At 44.0% G+C, this 17,475-nt stretch overlaps 2 protein-coding genes across 3 annotated transcripts; both read right to left on the reverse strand.

The window, feature by feature from the left end:
• Positions 1–297: 297 nt before the first annotated feature.
• Positions 298–2,881, reverse strand: LOC141041592 (cysteine-rich receptor-like protein kinase 25). 2 transcript variants are annotated; one of them, XM_073508261.1, is made up of 7 exons: positions 2,637–2,881; positions 2,360–2,510; positions 2,005–2,263; positions 1,498–1,726; positions 1,223–1,373; positions 944–1,126; positions 298–525 (listed from the first exon to the last, which is right to left on the reverse strand). In XM_073508261.1, exons 2-7 carry the CDS (start codon positions 2,486–2,488, stop codon positions 508–510), a joined length of 969 nt encoding a protein of 322 aa, XP_073364362.1. In that variant the 5' UTR covers positions 2,489–2,510; positions 2,637–2,881; the 3' UTR covers positions 298–507. The 2 variants fall into 2 exon arrangements, with proteins under 2 accessions (XP_073364362.1, XP_073364361.1); XM_073508260.1 differs by having other exon boundaries at positions 2,360–2,560; positions 2,637–2,804.
• Positions 2,882–3,261: 380 nt separating this feature from the next.
• LOC109731599 (protein FREE1) lies at positions 3,262–10,713 on the reverse strand. Its single transcript, XM_073508259.1, has 10 exons — positions 9,895–10,713; positions 9,631–9,717; positions 9,404–9,535; positions 8,556–8,690; positions 8,223–8,288; positions 8,017–8,127; positions 7,437–7,529; positions 3,838–3,868; positions 3,688–3,761; positions 3,262–3,582 (listed from the first exon to the last, which is right to left on the reverse strand). Exons 1-10 carry the CDS (start codon positions 10,594–10,596, stop codon positions 3,505–3,507), a joined length of 1,509 nt encoding a protein of 502 aa, XP_073364360.1. The 5' UTR covers positions 10,597–10,713; the 3' UTR covers positions 3,262–3,504.
• Between the last annotated feature and the right edge of the window lie 6,762 nt (positions 10,714–17,475).

A 17,475-nucleotide genomic window follows, 5' to 3' on the forward strand; every position in this document is an offset into this window, starting at 1 on the left:
TGTACACAGCATTGCATGGTAACTTGTGTTGCATACATTGATTTAATGGATTTAATATCAGATATAGGTGTACCAAAACCCATGACGTGAGCGGCACGGGAGGAGAGGAGGAGGGCGGCGTGGGAGTAGGGATGAAGGTAGAAGAGAAAATCATTAGGGTCAACTTTAGTTCCTTGTGTCATTGTTTAATAATCAAACAATAGTAAAGATTATACAATGAAGTGTTTGATATTCCATTAGGGTCAACTAACCCTACTGAACTGACATGAAAAGGCATAACTGCGCGGGATCTCCGGAGGAAGTAAAACTAAATATATTTGCAATTGTGTGATATCAATGGGTCATGTTCCCACAATACACTTTTCGTTAATACTTTTTTTTTACAAAAGGCCATCATGGCTTGCCTTTATTGAATGCAAATATTGGTTTCATCATCCACTTTTGTACCATTGATCTTGTTTTACTTGATGTTTGACATCTCCCACTGAAAAGTGGGAAGTTTTGTGCTCACATGGAATGGGAAACCTGAAATTTGGTGACACATGTTAGCATCGGTCGGAATATAAAGATTCTACGTTAATATAGTGTACATAAGAAAGTGTGAAATATGAAAAATGAGAAGTAGCAGATTTACTAAAATGTCAAATATGAAAATGAGAAGTAACAATTTTACTAAACTATCTGGGAATTTAAATAATAAAAGGTGAATGTATAATATCTTAAAACGTGATTCATTCTTGAAATATTAAATACAAACATGAATGCAAGTGGGGCATTTCCTATCGATCTAGTTGTACCTAGGCACCACTATTAATCTATTCATTATGTAAATTTTTATCTTAAATGCTCAGCCTACGAAAACTACTAAGGATTATTCCTACGCAATTTAGAGAAATTAACTATTCTCAACAGGGAGCCAATGTGTCCAAAGGGAATTTCATACCTCCTCGCTCACTGGAAGCTTATTGAGCATATTGACAATGTTCTCTATGGAAGGTCTCTTCTTCTGATCAATCTCTACACACTGTAGACCAATATTGATACATGCTTCTACTTGATCGAAACCATGTTCTTCTAACTCAGTGTACTCAGACATTATTTTCTCCAGTGTCCAATTTTCTTTTACCTACATAAAAATGTGAAACTATCATAATGTAAGGAAATCAACTAAGAGAATATTCTCAATTTTAGTCTTCAAATGATAAAGTATATTAATTCTTACTCCATCAATATATTTCCTTGCATGCTTCTGGTCAGTGCTAGAACTATTCATCTCTCTCGTGGATATCTCCATTATGATTAGGCCTAAACTATATATGTCTGACCGAGCCGAGATTTCGCCATTGTACAGAAACTCTGGGGCCATGTACCCACTAACAGCATTGACATCAAGATATTAATCAGCATTATTAATTGGAGATGTGACAATGAGTTTTGCATTACAGTATAGGAACAAGATAGCTGATATATCATCATAATAAACATGCAGTAACTTACACCGATCCCACGACACTTCGTGTGTTCTTTCGGGTTTGATCTTGGCCGAATATTCTGGAGAAACCAAAATCCGCAATTTTCGGTGTCATGTTGTCACCCAGTAGTATATTTTGAGGCTTCAGACCCAAATGGAGAACGGGACTAGGCAAGGTATGTAGAAAATGTAGACCTTCACATACTCCCTTTATTATTTTAAAGCGCATATCCCAATCAATGCTACTGGATTCACCTGAAGTAACATGTCATGGAATTTTATAATTTATCTAAGATGGTGGATAAAAATGATAATAATATCTCAGAATAATAACAACAGCAAAGATCTTGTGAAGTGAAAAATCTCCACCAAAAAAACAGGACGATTCTTCTATCCATAACATGTGATGATATCCTTTTTTGCTCAGTATATTACTGGTGCGGAAAAAGAGGACCTTATGCAAAGTCATGCTAGAACTCCAAACAAGGTGCATGAAAAATAGTAGCTCGGATAGCAAATGATATATGACATACCAAAAAGATTCTTGTGAAGGCTCCCCTTAGGCAAGTATTCATAGCAGAGTACAGTGTCAGTGATCTCTGCAATAATATATCGTCCGTTGCTCTGCACCAATTTGTTTTGTGCTTCTCGGCAGTACGCAACTAACTTGACGATATTCTCATGCTCGAGCACCATAATATTCTGAACCTCATTCGCGAATATTGTGTCACGTGGTACAGGCGAATTTTCCGCGAGTTTCTTCACGGCAACCACTCCATCGTCCAGGATCCCCTGTTCAATGTCACATAAAACTAATCTAACTTAGCACCTTCCCGTATCAACATCTGAATTGACAGAGAAAGTTGTGGCAAAATCATACAGTACTACCTTATAAACTGACCCGAACGCGCCCTGACCAAGTAGTAGCTCATCGGAGAAGTTCTTTGTGATTTTGTTCAAGAAGTCTAATGGTAGCTCGTTCGGTAGGCTCTCCAGGGTCATACCTCCGGTGGCCATTAATTGCTGATGATGTAAGAAGCTGCCGATGCGATCGATTACAGCGTGCAATTTAGGAAAGCAAGGAAGTTCCTGACCAACATCACTGATTAAGTACGCAAGGAAGTTGTATCTCGAAACAATTGAGCAGTTCTTCAAGTGCACTGACCTTGGAGAGGAACGCTCCTCGATGAGGGATCCAAGCTGGGAAGAGAGCACAGGGAGAGGGGATGAACTTCAGATCTGAGATGAATAGACTGCTTGCTCCTGATGCCACTGCCCACTACTATGTGTAAAGCAAAAGCAAAGAAGCAAAGGAGAGAGATTTCTATGATCGGTTGACTTGACTGTCGCTAGCCACCTGGGTCCGCCCTCGTCAGTAGACGCGGTTTGGTGGTCTGATTTTACTTTTGGTTCAGCTTCTTTGTCAGCAGATAATTTCGGTCACATGCATTTTATTTTTTTGAGAAAACTTTCAATCTATTCATCAAACATCATGCATTTTGGCTCGTAAGCATTTCGTCCCTCAACTCGATATATGTTCATATCAAGTGCATCACGCTGACTAATCGATATATTTTCTGAGACAGGAAGCCAAACAAGACCAAGTCCACACGCCATATTCATGTGTAGTCACGAGCATGCAGTTCTTCATCTTAGTTGTATAAATTGCTTCAAAAGCCATCCCATATTCGGTTTCTGCAAGAGCAGAGAAGCTATACCCAAAAGGGAGCACGATAGAACTTCGGGCAGTACGTGACTAAGAAAAACTGTCAGATTAGAAGTACACGCTGTTTTGACCAACGAGTATTCTGTAGGAATTTCTTCACGAACAACCAGCATTTTTGGCAACAACTTCCCATGTTTAGAACACACTCATGTACAAGAAAAATAAATACATCCTACCTCGATTACCAACACAGCCACACAAACATCTACAAGTTGAACACGCACGCTTATTTCTGGTATAGAACTGGGGAAACAAATAGAGTTATCAACAGAATAATTTGACAGGTCACGCTATGTCTCCCTGTGTATCAATTGGCGCTGACGAGAAAAGCATGCTGGCACACTCCACACTCGACTGTTTCAGAGCCAGAGATTGGGACTTCAACCTGCAGTTCAACATTCATTTAATATGTTATGTTAGTGATCAACCAACAATTATTACGAGACCATTTTATATTTCAGCTATACACTCCCTATAGTTTGTGACGGACCTGAAGATGGACTGTGCAGGTAGGACACGCAACTTCCCGCATTCTTGTTCCAGATGCACCTCCAGACGCCGTCCCTTTGACAGAAGATATTTTAAAATTTTGTTGCATTACTAATGTTAAAATATGCACTTCATGGGAACATGAAAATACCTGAAGACTTGCGATTCCTCTCCAGTTCCTCCTGTTGATCAAAGGAAGGTTTTGTTAAATCATTGATTTCACAGAACAGATCACATTAGCTTCAGTCTTCCTTCGCAGTCATAATAATAACTATAATGGTAACACAATTTTCCAAAATCTAATGAATAATCGGATCTAGAATACGGTTTCCAAACACTAGATTAAAAATGTAGTCACTACAGCAATAGACACTTCACAAAAAAATGCGAAGCTGCCAAAATAACCATACTTCATTTGCAAGAAGTTCAAAAACAGGAAGATCTAATGTCCCGAGGGCACTTCAAATAGTAATGCTGCTCCTCTGTGCTTCCACATTTGGTTATGTTTTTTTAGATCAAACAACAACAAAGCCTTTCAGTCCCAAACAAGTTGGGGTAGGCTATATATGTTTGAAACCCATAATTCTGGCACATAGATAGCTAACTTCCATGCACCCCTGTCCATGGCTAGTTCTTTGGTGATATTCCAGTTCTTCAGATCCCTCTTTATAGACTCAACCCATGACAAGTTTGGTCTACCCCGACCCATCTTGGCATTATCAGCAATTCAGCACGATTTATCCATCCGCTATGCACTGGCGCTTCTGGAAGCCTGGCGTAGTATATGCCCAAACCATCTCAGATGATGTCAGACAATTGGTGTTACCCAGCTATCACGTATATCATCATTTCTGACCGATCCTTTCTTGTGTGGCCACATTCATGTCAACATGCGCATCTCTGCTACACCTAACTGTTGGACATGTTGCCTTTTATTTGGCAACATTCTGCTTCATACAACATCGCAGGTCGAATCGCTGTCCTATAGAACCTGCAATGTTAGCTTTTGTGGTACTATTGTCACAGAGGAAGCTTGGCGGCATTTCTTCCATCCAGCTTTGATTCGATGGCTCACATCTTCATCGATATCACCATCATCCTGCAGCATTGACCCCTAATATCGAAAATTGTCCTTCTGAGGTATCACCTGCCCATCAAGGCTAACCTCCTCCTTGTGGCTAGTAGTACTGAAACCACACCTCACAAACTCAGTTTTAATTCTACTAAGCCTAAAACCTTTCGGTTCCTAAGTCTGTCTCCACACCTCTAACTTCTTTTATTAACCCCCGTCCGACTATCGTCGACAAGCACCACATCATACACCATGGGATATCTCCTTGTATATCCCTTGTGACCTCATCCATCATCAAAGCAAAAAGAGAAGGGTTCAAAGTTGACCCTTGGTGCAGTCATATTTTAATTGGGAAGTCATCAGTATCGTTATCACTTGTCACAACATTATCATATATGTCCTAGATGAGGGTAACGTATTTTGTTGGAACTTCGTGTTTCTCCAAGGCCTACCACATGACATTCTATGATATCTTATCGTAGGCCTTCTCCAAGTCAATGAACACCATATGCAGGTCCTTCTTTTGCTCGATAAGCTCTCGTACCAAGAAATGGCTTCCATGGTCGACTTGACTTCCCGCGCATGAAACAAAACTGTTTTTTGGTCACGCTTGTTATTCTTCTTGAGTGGTGCTCAATGACTCTCTCCCATAGCTTCATTGAATGGATATCAGCTTAATTCCACGGTAATTTAAAACGTCTGTTGACTGTTGATATCGTCAAAGGAGTCATCCAGCTCAATGGTAGAGCTCTCATTCTCGCCATTGAACAGCATGTCGAAGTACTCTTGTCATCTATGCCTGATCTTCTCGTCCTTAACCAAAAGCTGATCTGCTTCGTCCTTGATGCATTTGACTTGGTTGACATCCCTGGTCTTCAGCTCCTAGATCTTGGCCATCTTATAGATGTTCGCCTTCATGTTTAAACGCTAGTAGAGGTCCTGGTACACCCGGCCCCTTGCTTCACTCACAGCTCGCTTTGCGGTCTTCTTTGCCACTACTATGTTGTCAACACTCCTATTCAGGTGTAGGCGTCTGAAACAGTCTCTCTTCTCCTTAGGCCTCCTTTGATTCATAGGATAGGATAGGAATACCATGGAATAAGAAAACCATAGGAAGAGAGATGACATGTATCTCATTTTCTATAGGGAAAGGGATGTCATTTGACTCACAGGACAAGAATTTTTCCATTGGGTCTAGGCTAATTTTTTCTCCTTTGAAATGTGAAAGATCGGTTCTTATCTTTCATAAAAATAGGAATCAATTCCTAAGGGCTTCAAAGGAATTTTTCCTACGAAATTCCTATCCTTCAGAATTCCTTCAAAATTCCTATAAACCAAAGGAGGCCTTAGCCTTCTGGACATCATTGCTCCACTACCAAGTATCTTTAGCTTCACTTCTACTTTGCTTGGTCACCCCGAACTCCTCTGAAGCCAACTTCCAAACGCAAGTTGCCACCTTCATCCACATATTGTTTGCATCACCTCCTTCCTCCAAGAGCCCTCCTCAATAACCCTCTCCTTGAAAGCCTAATATGCCCCCCCCCCCCCCCCTGAGCTTCACCGAAAAAGGCTTTCGCCCCACTTTATAAATAAAGCAACCACCAATCACAAAGTTAACAAAGTCACACGAACACACCACACACACGCACCCAAAGCCACCGCTGGCACGGTCCAACACAAACACCAACACACAGACACAGAGACCCAAGTTCCGCTGTGGGCACAGCACAACAAGCCCAGCACAAGCACACAACTAGACAACAGACAAAACGGCAAGGCGGTGGCGATGGCGAAGCCGACGACGATCTAGTCTGGCTGGACATAAATTCGAAAGCGGAAGTCGGCCACCACAAGCTTATGTTGAGGGACAACACTCTATCCATGTATCACAATACAATCTAGGCAAGCACGCTTGTCTTCTCTTCTCGAGAGGACCAAATCAATTTGGCTAGAGTGTTGACCACTACTGAAAGTCACAAGATGGGATTCTCTCTTTCTGAAGAGGATGTTAGCTACGATCATGTTGTAGGCTAAAGCGAAGCTTAAGAGATCCTATGAAGAGCTTCTCGCCAATAGGTACACTCCTAACATGTCCTCCAAGCGTTCGCAGAACTCCCTCTCGGTGCTCTCATTGTGGCCTACTTGTGGGGCATATGCACTGATAACATTGAGAACTAAGTCCTCAACAACCAGCTTGAATCCGGTCTCCTTGCCTCTTGACGTCTACCACTCCATACTCGAGGCTCTTGTTGATCAAGATGCCTACGCCATTTCTGTTTGTAGTTGTCCCAGTGTACCACAACTTGAAGCCGGAATCCTCCAACTCCTTCGCCTTATGTGCCTTCCATTTTGTTTCTTGGACACATAGGAATCAACACCTCTCCTGACTGATGTATACCCTACGTTCCAGCTACCTAAGCGGATCCTACTAGGCTCAGCTATCTTCCTTACACTTCGCACTTTTTAGATCGAAACAAAAAAGGAAAGAAATCAAAGTACGGCTAGGGGACTCCTTTTAGCACAAAAGTAGGCTTTCAAATTTGATCTTTATTCGGCGGAATTGGCTTGTGTATCTGGTTTGTGGCCAAAACTATGGCAATATTCCTTTTCCATTAGCGTTCATTTTTTGCCACTTATATGGGTGTATCGCATAGAGAAAGGGTCATCTAGTATATTACCTTCAGTTTTCTTGCAAGATCTCCATGACTTTGCACTGTGGTAGATCTGTTTGCAGCTTCCTGTGCCATACTAAGCCTCTGAGAAACCTCTGCCTGTGGAAGACAAGAATTATTATGAGAACTTGGCAGCATCTCTTTACACGTCAAGCATATTTTCACACACAACTATCAAAAGCTGGAATAGTAGTGCAGCGAAATGCTACCCATAATACAGCCGCTACACTGGTAATAATAATGAAAGACAAATAAATGCAAAGGATCTGAGCCACTGAGTAGGAAAAACACCACCAATAAGAAACACAATAAATAGCTTTAACAAAATGAATGATGACAAAAACAACTATAGCGAAGTCAAAGGCATGCCTAGGGAGACATGCTAAGCAACCCAACAAAGGCTGAAGAGTTGTAACAAACTTGGCGACGTAATTCTTTTTCCAGTTGGCTAGCGGGAAAAAAAGAACGAATTGGACACCTTTCTTTTAATAAGGTAATCATTGTCAACAATATTTGGAAGGACACAGAGAACTACAAAGTGAATACAGCAAACTTTGAACTAAGTCCACACAGTAGCAGAACATACCATGCATCTATCGCAAACTCGGACAAGTGGAGCATTATCTTCAGCTGTCAGAGCAATTCTTCCTTGGCTGCATTTATCACAGAAGATCTCGCCACAGTTCCTACAATGATGCTGGAACAAAGAACAACAAACTCATATCAATACATTATAACTTCATTGTTCTGATGATAACATGAATAGCTGAACAAAGCTACTATATAAATTACCCTGCGGTTGAAATGACTGAAATCACCAGCACAAGACTGGCATTTCTTAGCAGCCTCATCTGGAACCTGAAAGTGGAGACACAGTAACAGTACACATTAAGTATATCGCAACATTTGATGCAATAATGCGAGAAGAAAAATATTCATAAGATTATTAAGAGATGGAGGTCCCGCCTGAATTAATTACTTCAAAGGGTTAAGAGTTTAAGGGATCATGGATGACAAGAAATGCTCCTAAACAGTTCTAAAGAAATAAGTAACAAAGTGATGTGTTTCAAACAATCATGTGACTACCATGCAAGTAAATGGGGGCATTGAGCAGCTTCATCTTACCCAATGATCTTTCACTTCATCAACAGGTTTCGCAAACATCCAATCAAAACCTTTTTTCTTCTCATTTGATTGTATTGAGGATTTGCCAGCGTCTACTGTTCCTTTGGCTCTTGCATCTTCACCGATCTCCTTAAACTATGTTATAGAATCACAAAAGTAAACAAGGCTTAATCTAAGGAAGAAACTCTTAATGCAACATGTAGAATCAAACAGTGTCAAGTATGTAGTTCCAAGCTAGTAACCAATCTGGGCAACACAAATATCGAATATTAACATAAAAATCCATGTAAACAAAAATATGGCTAAAATAGAATCAGCAAGATAGGAGCAATTCAAACACAACAAGTGTAACAGAACAGATAAAAACATGTTAGCACACAACAAAAAATTGGCATGAGATTTTACTTGTCCAGTCATACTCTAGAAGGCGAAATATTCATGAAAAAAATACATATTTCATTTTTTACTACCTATCTTCGGTCCAAAATGTATGTCATTTCAGTACTAAACAGTTCTCACCAAATAACCCTATTGATGGTTTATCGATAGTAATATTGACTGATCAGCATACATGGGTAAACCATGCAAAAAAGTAAGACATTAGCTCCTTATTTCCACAAGTATGGAGTTAGAATAACATGTAAACTGAACCAGAAGTACCAACCCAACACCAGAGCATGGATAGATAACTAGAGTAAACCATTTGTACTGATAGTTATTACAGATATAGTTGAAATGTGAAGCAGCAACACGCCCCGTAAAGCATTGGAAGAAGGGTTTTCACTGTTTTCAATATAGTTAGGAGGCTACTCACGGATGGTGAAAAGAGAATGGTGGTGTTGTAATACCTGGACTGTTGCTGCTGTTACAGTATCAAGCAAAGTATTGGAAGTATAGCTGTTTGACTTCAGCCTTATTCTCTTTGCTTCAAAATCCACTGAAGTCTTTGCCCAAATCGCAAATACAGTTGAATCCAAAACCTAAATAAGCAGTGTCAACCATTAGAATGCCCTCACTACTGCGTATCATGAGAAAGTATAACCATAATCTTCTGCAAAAATGCTGTCCAACACACCTCCCATTTCGTCAGTGTATCAAGGGGATAAATCCTTAGGGTCCTGTTTGTGCTGGGATCAAGCATGCGGATTCCATCCAGACCAACCTGCAACAGCATATAATAATTAATAAGTACAGATTTCATGTATCATAACAGTCCTCCAATATGGAAGTTGGAACAAGTACATATATGTTGCAAACCATAGAACGATATCATAATTTCGGAGTGAAACAATACACCAAACATGCGTAAACTGATATCTTATCGTTACTGAAGTTGTACCTGGCAAAGCACATCGGTAGGGCTTCCGGCACCCTCTGGCAGCAGCTTAACCCGAAACTTCTGCGCACCACCACTAGCATCCTCATGGGTTTCTGCTTTTGGAACAGCCCTGGCAATCTTCCCAAAGCTCCCACCCACGCTGCCGCCCCCGCCGCCGTGTGGCTGCTCCGCCCCTCCGGACGAGAGTCCAATCGACCGGCCGTAGTCATCAAACATCGCGGCTCCTGATCGCGTCGGCGCTGTGCCCCGCGCGCCGTACGGCTCGGGGCCCGCGTTGCCTGTATAGGCATACGCGCCCTCGTTCAGGTAATCATCGTCGCCATACCCAGCGGCGGGCTGCTGGTAGCCTCCACCGTAGTACGGGGCATCATAGGGAAGCGGCGCTGGGCTGGGTTCCGCCGCGGGAGCCGGCTGGGTGGGCTGCGAGTAGCTGTAGTACGGCGCCGGCGAGGGTTCAGGGGGGTAGGGCGTGGGGTTGTAGGGCGGGTACCCGGCGTACTGGGGCGGCTGCGTGTAGGACGGGGCGGATGGCAGCTGCTCGGGGTAGCCGCCGACGGAGTAGGGCGGCGCGGAGGCGTAGGCCCCCGGGATCGGGGGGTCGGCGGCGGCGGGGTGGGAGGTCGGCCCCGGCGGCGCGTACTGGTGAGGGTAGTAGTGGCCCGCGGGGGCGGGGGAGGCGTAGTCGCCGCTCCCGTGCTGCATCGCCGGCGAGGTGGAAGGCGACGGCGATTTCCTCTCTGTCTGTCTTTTTTTCCCAAAACTCTGATCCGATTCGATGCTTCGCGATTGCGTTTGTTTGCAGGGGAAGAAAGGGTAAAGAAGGTGGGGGTTCGTTTCGGAGGTTGACGCGTTGGTTCTGGAGCGTGTCCGCGCGCGGGGGCCGTTGGATCTCGTCGGCGGGTGGAAGTGGACGGTCACGATGGTTTCTGTGGTGGTGTTGGGTTCGCCTTTCGCGGGAGTTGTTTTGTCTGCCGCTCTGACTACGCGTCCGACACGGCGGGTTACTGGTGTGTGGATCGAATTGGGCCGTGCGTGTCCGTCAGCGTAAAGGCCCACGTGATACGGATTGGCTTTGAAAATTAATGCTTTTTAAACTGCAAATGAATGATTTAATTAGTGAGGGTGGTTTTGCCCAAAAGGAAAAGTAGTGGGGCAGTTTTTCTTATGTTCCCTAACAAATCTTTCTTGAATTCACTACTTAAAAGGGAATGTAAGGCTCCAGTTTTATTTTTCTTCCCACCACCCCTTTGTCCAGCTTTTCCTGTATAATAATCAGTCACCTTAATTACTTAACTTCTGAACCAATTTCACTTTAATTTACTCACCAAACTTCTAATCAAAATATAAGGTAAATCACAGGCAGAATTTAATGAAAATTTATTCATAGAATCGCATGCTATGGGCAGGTAAATCACTTCTAATCAAATAAGATAAATCACAGGCGGAATTTGATGAATATTTATTTACATAATCGCATATTATGGGCAGACAAATCATAAACTAACGTATTAGAATATTTATATTGAAGGAAATATGCCCTAGAGGCAATAATAAAGTTATTATTTATTTTCTTATATCATGGTAAATGTTTATTATTCATGCTAAAATTGTACTAACCGGAAACATAATACTTGTGTGAATACATAAACAAACAAAGTGTCACTAGTATGCCTCTACTTGACTAGCTCGTTGATCAAAGATGGTTATGTTTCCTAGCCATTGACATGAGTTGTCATTTGATTAACGGGATCACATCATTAGGAGAATGATGTGATTGGCTTGACCCATTCCGTTAGCTTAGCAATCGATCGTTTAGTATGTTGCTATTGCTTTCTTTATGACTTATACATGTTCCTATGACTATGAGATTATGCAACTCCCGTTTACCGGAGGAACACTTTGTGTGCTACCAAACGTCACAACGTAACTGGGTGATTATAAAGGTGCTCTACAGGTGTCTCCGATGGTACTTGTTGGGTTGGCGTATTTCGAGATTAGGATTTGTCACTCCGATTGTCGGAGAGGTATCTCTGGGCCCTCTCGGTAATGCACATCACTTAAGCCTTGCAACTAATGAGTTTGTTGCGAGATGATGTATTACGGAACGAGTAAAGAGACTTGCCGGTAACGAGATTGAACTAGGTATTAAGATACCGACGATCGAATCTCGGGCAAGTAACATACCGATGGCAAAGGGAACAACGTATGTTGTTATGCGGTCTCACCGATAAAGATCTTCGTAGAATATGTGGGAACCAATATGAGCATCCAGGTTCCGCTATTGGTTATTGACCGGAGACATGTCTCGGTCATGTCTACATAGTTCTCGAACCCGTAGGATCCGCACGCTTAACGTTTCGATGACAGTTATATTATGAGTTTATATGTTTTGATGTACCGAAGGTTGTTCGGAGTCCCGGATGTGATCACGGACATGACGAGGAGTCTCGAAATGGTCGAGACATAAAGATTGATATATTGGAAGCCTATGTTTGGATATCGGAAGTGTTCCGGGTGAAATCGGGATTTTACCGGAGTACCGGGAGGTTACCGGAACCCCCCGGTAACATAATGGGCCTTAGTGGGCCTAGGTGGAAGAGAGGAGAGGCGGCTAGGACTGGGTCGCGCGCCCCTCCCCCTAGTCCGAATAGGACAAGGAGAAGGGGGCGGCGCCCCCCTTCCTTCTTCTCCCTCTCCTCTTTCCCCCCTCTCAAGTCCTAATCCAACTAGGAAAAGGGGGGAGTCCTACTCCCGGTGGGAGTAGGACTCCTCCTGGCGCGCCCCAAGGCTGGCCGCACCTCTCCCCCTTTGCTCCTTTATATACGGGGGCAGGGGGCACCCCAAAGACACAACAATTGATCTATTGATCTCTTAGCCGTGTGCGGTGCCCCCCCTCCACCATATTACACCTCGATAATATCGTAGCGGTGCTTAGGCAAAGCCCTGCGTCGGTAGAACATCATCATCGTCATCACGCCGTCGTGCTGACGAAACTCTCCCTCAACAGTCGGCTGGATCGGAGTTCGAGGGACGTCATCGAGCTGAACGTGTGCTGAACTCGGAGGTGCCGTGCGTTCGGTACTTGATCGGTCGGATCGTGAAGACGTACGACTACATAAACCGCGTTGTGTTAACGCTTCCGCTTTCGGTCTACGAGGGTACGTGGACAACACTCTCCCCTCTCGTTGCTATGCATCACCATGATCTTGCGTGTGCGTATGATTTTTTTTTGAAATTACTACGTTCCCCAACAGTGGCATCCGAGCCTGGTTTTATGCGTAGATGTCATATGCACGAGTAGAACACAACTGAGTTGTGGGCGATATAAGTCATACTGCTTACCAGCATGTCATACTTTGGTTCGGCGGTATTGTTGGATGAAGCGGCCCAGACCGACATTACGCGTACGCTTACGCGAGACTGGTTCTTCCGACGTGCTTTGCACAGAGGTGGCTGGCGGGTGTCAGTTTCTCCAACTTTAGTTGAACCGAGTGTGGCTACGCCCGGTCCTTGCGAAGGTTAAAACAACACCAACTTGATAAACTATCGTTGTGGTTTTGATGCGTAGGTAAGAACGGTTCTTGCTAAGCCCGTAGCAGCCACGTAAAACTTGCAACAACAAAGTAGAGGACGTCTAACTTGTTTTTGCAGGGCATGTTGTGATGTGATATGGTCAAGACATGATGCTAAATTTTATTGTATGAGATGATCATGTTTTGTAACCGAGTTATCGGCAACTGGCAGGAGCCATATGGTTGTCGCTTTATTGTATGTAATGCAATCGCCCTGTAATGCTTTACTTTATCACTAAGCGGTAGCGATAGTCGTAGAAGCAATAGTTGGCGAGACGACAACGATGCTACGATGGAGATCAAGGTGTCGCGCCGGTGACGATGGGGATCATGACGGTGCTTCGGAGATGGAGATCACAAGCACAAGATGATGATGGCCATATCATATCACTTATATTGATTGCATGTGATGTTTATCTTTTTATGCATCTTATCTTGCTTTGATTGACGGTAGCATTATAAGATGATCCCTCACTAAGTTATCAAAGTATAAGTGTTCTCCCTGAGTATGCACCGTTGCGAAAGTTCTTCGTGCTGAGACACCACGTGATGATCGGGTGTGATAGGCTCTGTTGGAAATATGCCCTAGAGGCAATAATAAAATGGTTATTATTGTATTTCCTTGTTCATGATAATTGTCTATTGTTCATGCTATAATTGTATTAACTGGAAACCGTAATACATGTGTGAATACATAGACCACAACATGTCCCTAGTAAGCCTCTAGTTGACTAGCTCGTTGATCAATAGATGGTTATGGTTTCCTGACCATGGACATTGGATGTCATTGATAACGGGATCACATCATTAGGAGAATGATGTGATGGACAAGACCCAATCCTAAGCATAGCACAAGATCGTGTAGTTCGTTTGCTAAGAGCTTTTCTAATGTCAAGTATCATTTCCTTAGACCATGAGATTGTGCAACTCCCGGATACCGTAGGAATGCTTTGGGTGTACCAAACGTCACAACGTAACTGGGTGGCTATAAAGGTGCATTACAGGTATCTCCGAAAGTGTCTGTTGGGTTGGCACGAATCGAGACTGGGATTTGTCACTCCGTATGACGGAGAGGTATCTCTGGGCCCACTCGGTAATGCATTATCATAATGAGCTCAATGTGACTAAGTAGTTACTCACGGGATCATGCATTACGGAACAAGTAAAGTGACTTGCCGGTAACGAGATTGAACGAGGTATTGGGATACCGACGATCGAATCTCGGGCAAGTAACATACCGATTGACAAAGGGAATTGTATACGGGATTGATTGAATCCCCGACATCGTGGTTCATCCGATGAGATCATCGTGGAACATGTGGGAGCCAATATGGGTATCCAGATCCCGCTATTGGTTATTGGCCGGAGAGGTGTCTCGGTCATGTCTGCATGGTTCCCGAACCCGTAGGGTCTACACACTTAAGGTTCGGTGACGCTAGAGTTGCTATGGGAAATAGTATGTGGTTACCGAAGGTTGTTCGGAGTCCCGGATGAGATCCCGGACATGACGAGGAGTTCCGGAATGGTCCGGCGGTGAAGATCGGTATATTGGACGAAGGGTATTGGAGTCCGGAAGTGTTCCGGGGGTACCAGGCTATGGCCAGCATGACCGAAAGGTGTTTCGGGAGCCCCGACAAGTGTCGGAGGGCCTCATGGGCCAAAGGGGAAGGGGCAAACCAGCCCACTAAGGGGTGGTGCGCCCCCCACACCCTTTCCCACGTTAGGTGGGGCGCCTCCACCTGGCTTGGGAGGCAAGCCTCCACCTGCTTGGCTTGGGGGGCAAGTCTCCCTAGGATTTTCCCTAGGGAGATCCAATCTGCTTGGCCGCCGCCCCCTAGGGGAAACCCTAGGGCGCCTCCCCCTCTCCCCTTGCCCCTATATATAGTGGAGGGGTGGGAGGGCAGCCGCACCTCTTCCCTGGCGCAGCCCTCCCTCTTCATACACCTCCTCCTCCTCCTCCGTAGTGCTTAGCGAAGCTCTGCCGGAGAACCACGAGCTCCATTGCCACCACGCCGTCGTGCTGCTGGAGTTCTCCCTCAACTTCTCCTCTCCCCTTGCTGGATCAAGAAGGAGGAGACGTCCCCGGGCTGTACGTGTGTTGAACACGGAGGCGCCGTCCGTTCGGCGCTAGATCGGATCTTCCGCGATTTGAATCGCCGCGAGTACGACTCCATCAACCATGTTCTTGTAACGCTTCCGCTTAGCGATCTTCAAGGGTATGAAGATGCACTCCCTCTCTCTCGTTGCTAGCATCTCCTAGATTGGTCTTGGTGACACGTAGGAAAATTTTGAATTATTGCTACGTTACCCAACAGTGGCATCATGAGCTAGGTCTATGCGTAGATTCTATGCATGAGTAGAACACAAAGTAGTTGTGGGTGATGATTTGTTCAATGTGCTTGCCGTTACTAGTCTTATCTTGATTCGGCGGCATTGTGGGATGAAGCGGCCCCGGACCGACCTTACACGTACTCTTACGTGAGACAGGTTCCACCGACTGACATGCACTTGATGCATAAGGTGGCTAGCGGGTGTCTGTCTCTCCCACTTTAGTCGGATCGGATTCAATTAAGAGGGTCCTTATGAAGGGTAAATAGCAATTGACATATCACCGTTGTGGCTTTTGCGTAGGTAAGAAACGTTCTTGCTAGAAACCCATAGCAGCCACGTAAAACATGCAACAACAATTAGAGGACGTCTAACTTGTTTTTGCAGGGTATACTATGTGATGTGATATGGCCAAAAGGATGTGATGAATTATATATATGTGATGTATGAGATTGATCATGTTCTTGTAATAGGAATCACGACTTGCATGTCGATGAGTATGACAACCGGCAGGAGCCATAGGAGTTGTCTTAATTTATTGTATGACCTGCGTGTCAATGAAAAACGCCATGTAATTACTTTACTTTATTGCTAACCGTTAGCCATAGTAGTAGAAGTAATAGTTGGCGAGACAACTTCACGAAGACAGGATGATGGAGATCATGGTGTCATGCCGGTGACGAAGGTGATCATGCCACACCTCGAAGATGGAGATCAAAAGGCGCAAGATGATATTGGCCATATCATGTCACTTTATGATTTGCATGTGATGTTTGTCATGTTTACATCTTATTTGCTTAGAACGACGGTAGCATAAATAAGATGATCCCTCACTAAAATTTCAAGAGATGTGTTCCCCCTAACTGTGCACCGTTGCGAAGGTTCGTTGTTCGAAGCACCACGTGATGATCGGGTGTGATAGATTCTAACGTTCGCATACAACGGGTGTAAGCCAGATTTACACATGCGAAACACTTAGGTTGACTTGACGAGCCTAGCATGTACAGACATGGCCTCGGAACACAAGAGACCGAAAGGTCGAACATGAGTCGTATAGTAGATACGATCAACATGGAGATGTTCATCGATGATGACTAGTCCGTCTCACGTGATGATCGGACACGGCCTAGTCGACTCGGATCATGTATCACTTAGATGACTAGAGGGATGTCTATCTGAGTGGGAGTTTATTAAATAATCAGATGAACTTAATTATCATGAACATAGTCAAAAGGTCTTTGCAAATTATGTCGTAGCTTACGCTTTAGTTCTACTAAGATATGTTCCTAGAGAAAATTTAGTTGAAAGTTGATAGTAGCAATTATGCGGACTGGGTCCGTAAACTGGGGATTGTCCTCATTGCTGCACAGAAGGATTATGTCCTTAATGCACCGCTCGGTGTGCTGAACCTCGAGCATCGTCTGTAGATGTTGCGAAACATCTGACATACACGTTTTGATGACTACATGATAGTTCAGTGCATAATGCTAACAGTTTAAAATTGTGGCACCAAAGACGTTTTGAAACGTCGCAGAACATATGAGATGTTCCAAAGACTGAAATTGGGATTTCAGACTAGTGCCCACGTCAAGAGGTATGAGACCTCTGACAAGTTTCTTAAGCCTGCAAACTAACGGAGAAAAGCTCAATCGTTGAGCATGTGCTCAGATTGTCTGAGTAC

Source organism: Aegilops tauschii, chromosome 2 (genome assembly GCF_002575655.3).
Source record: "Aegilops tauschii subsp. strangulata cultivar AL8/78 chromosome 2, Aet v6.0, whole genome shotgun sequence".
NCBI classification, from domain to species: domain Eukaryota; kingdom Viridiplantae; phylum Streptophyta; class Magnoliopsida; order Poales; family Poaceae; genus Aegilops; species Aegilops tauschii.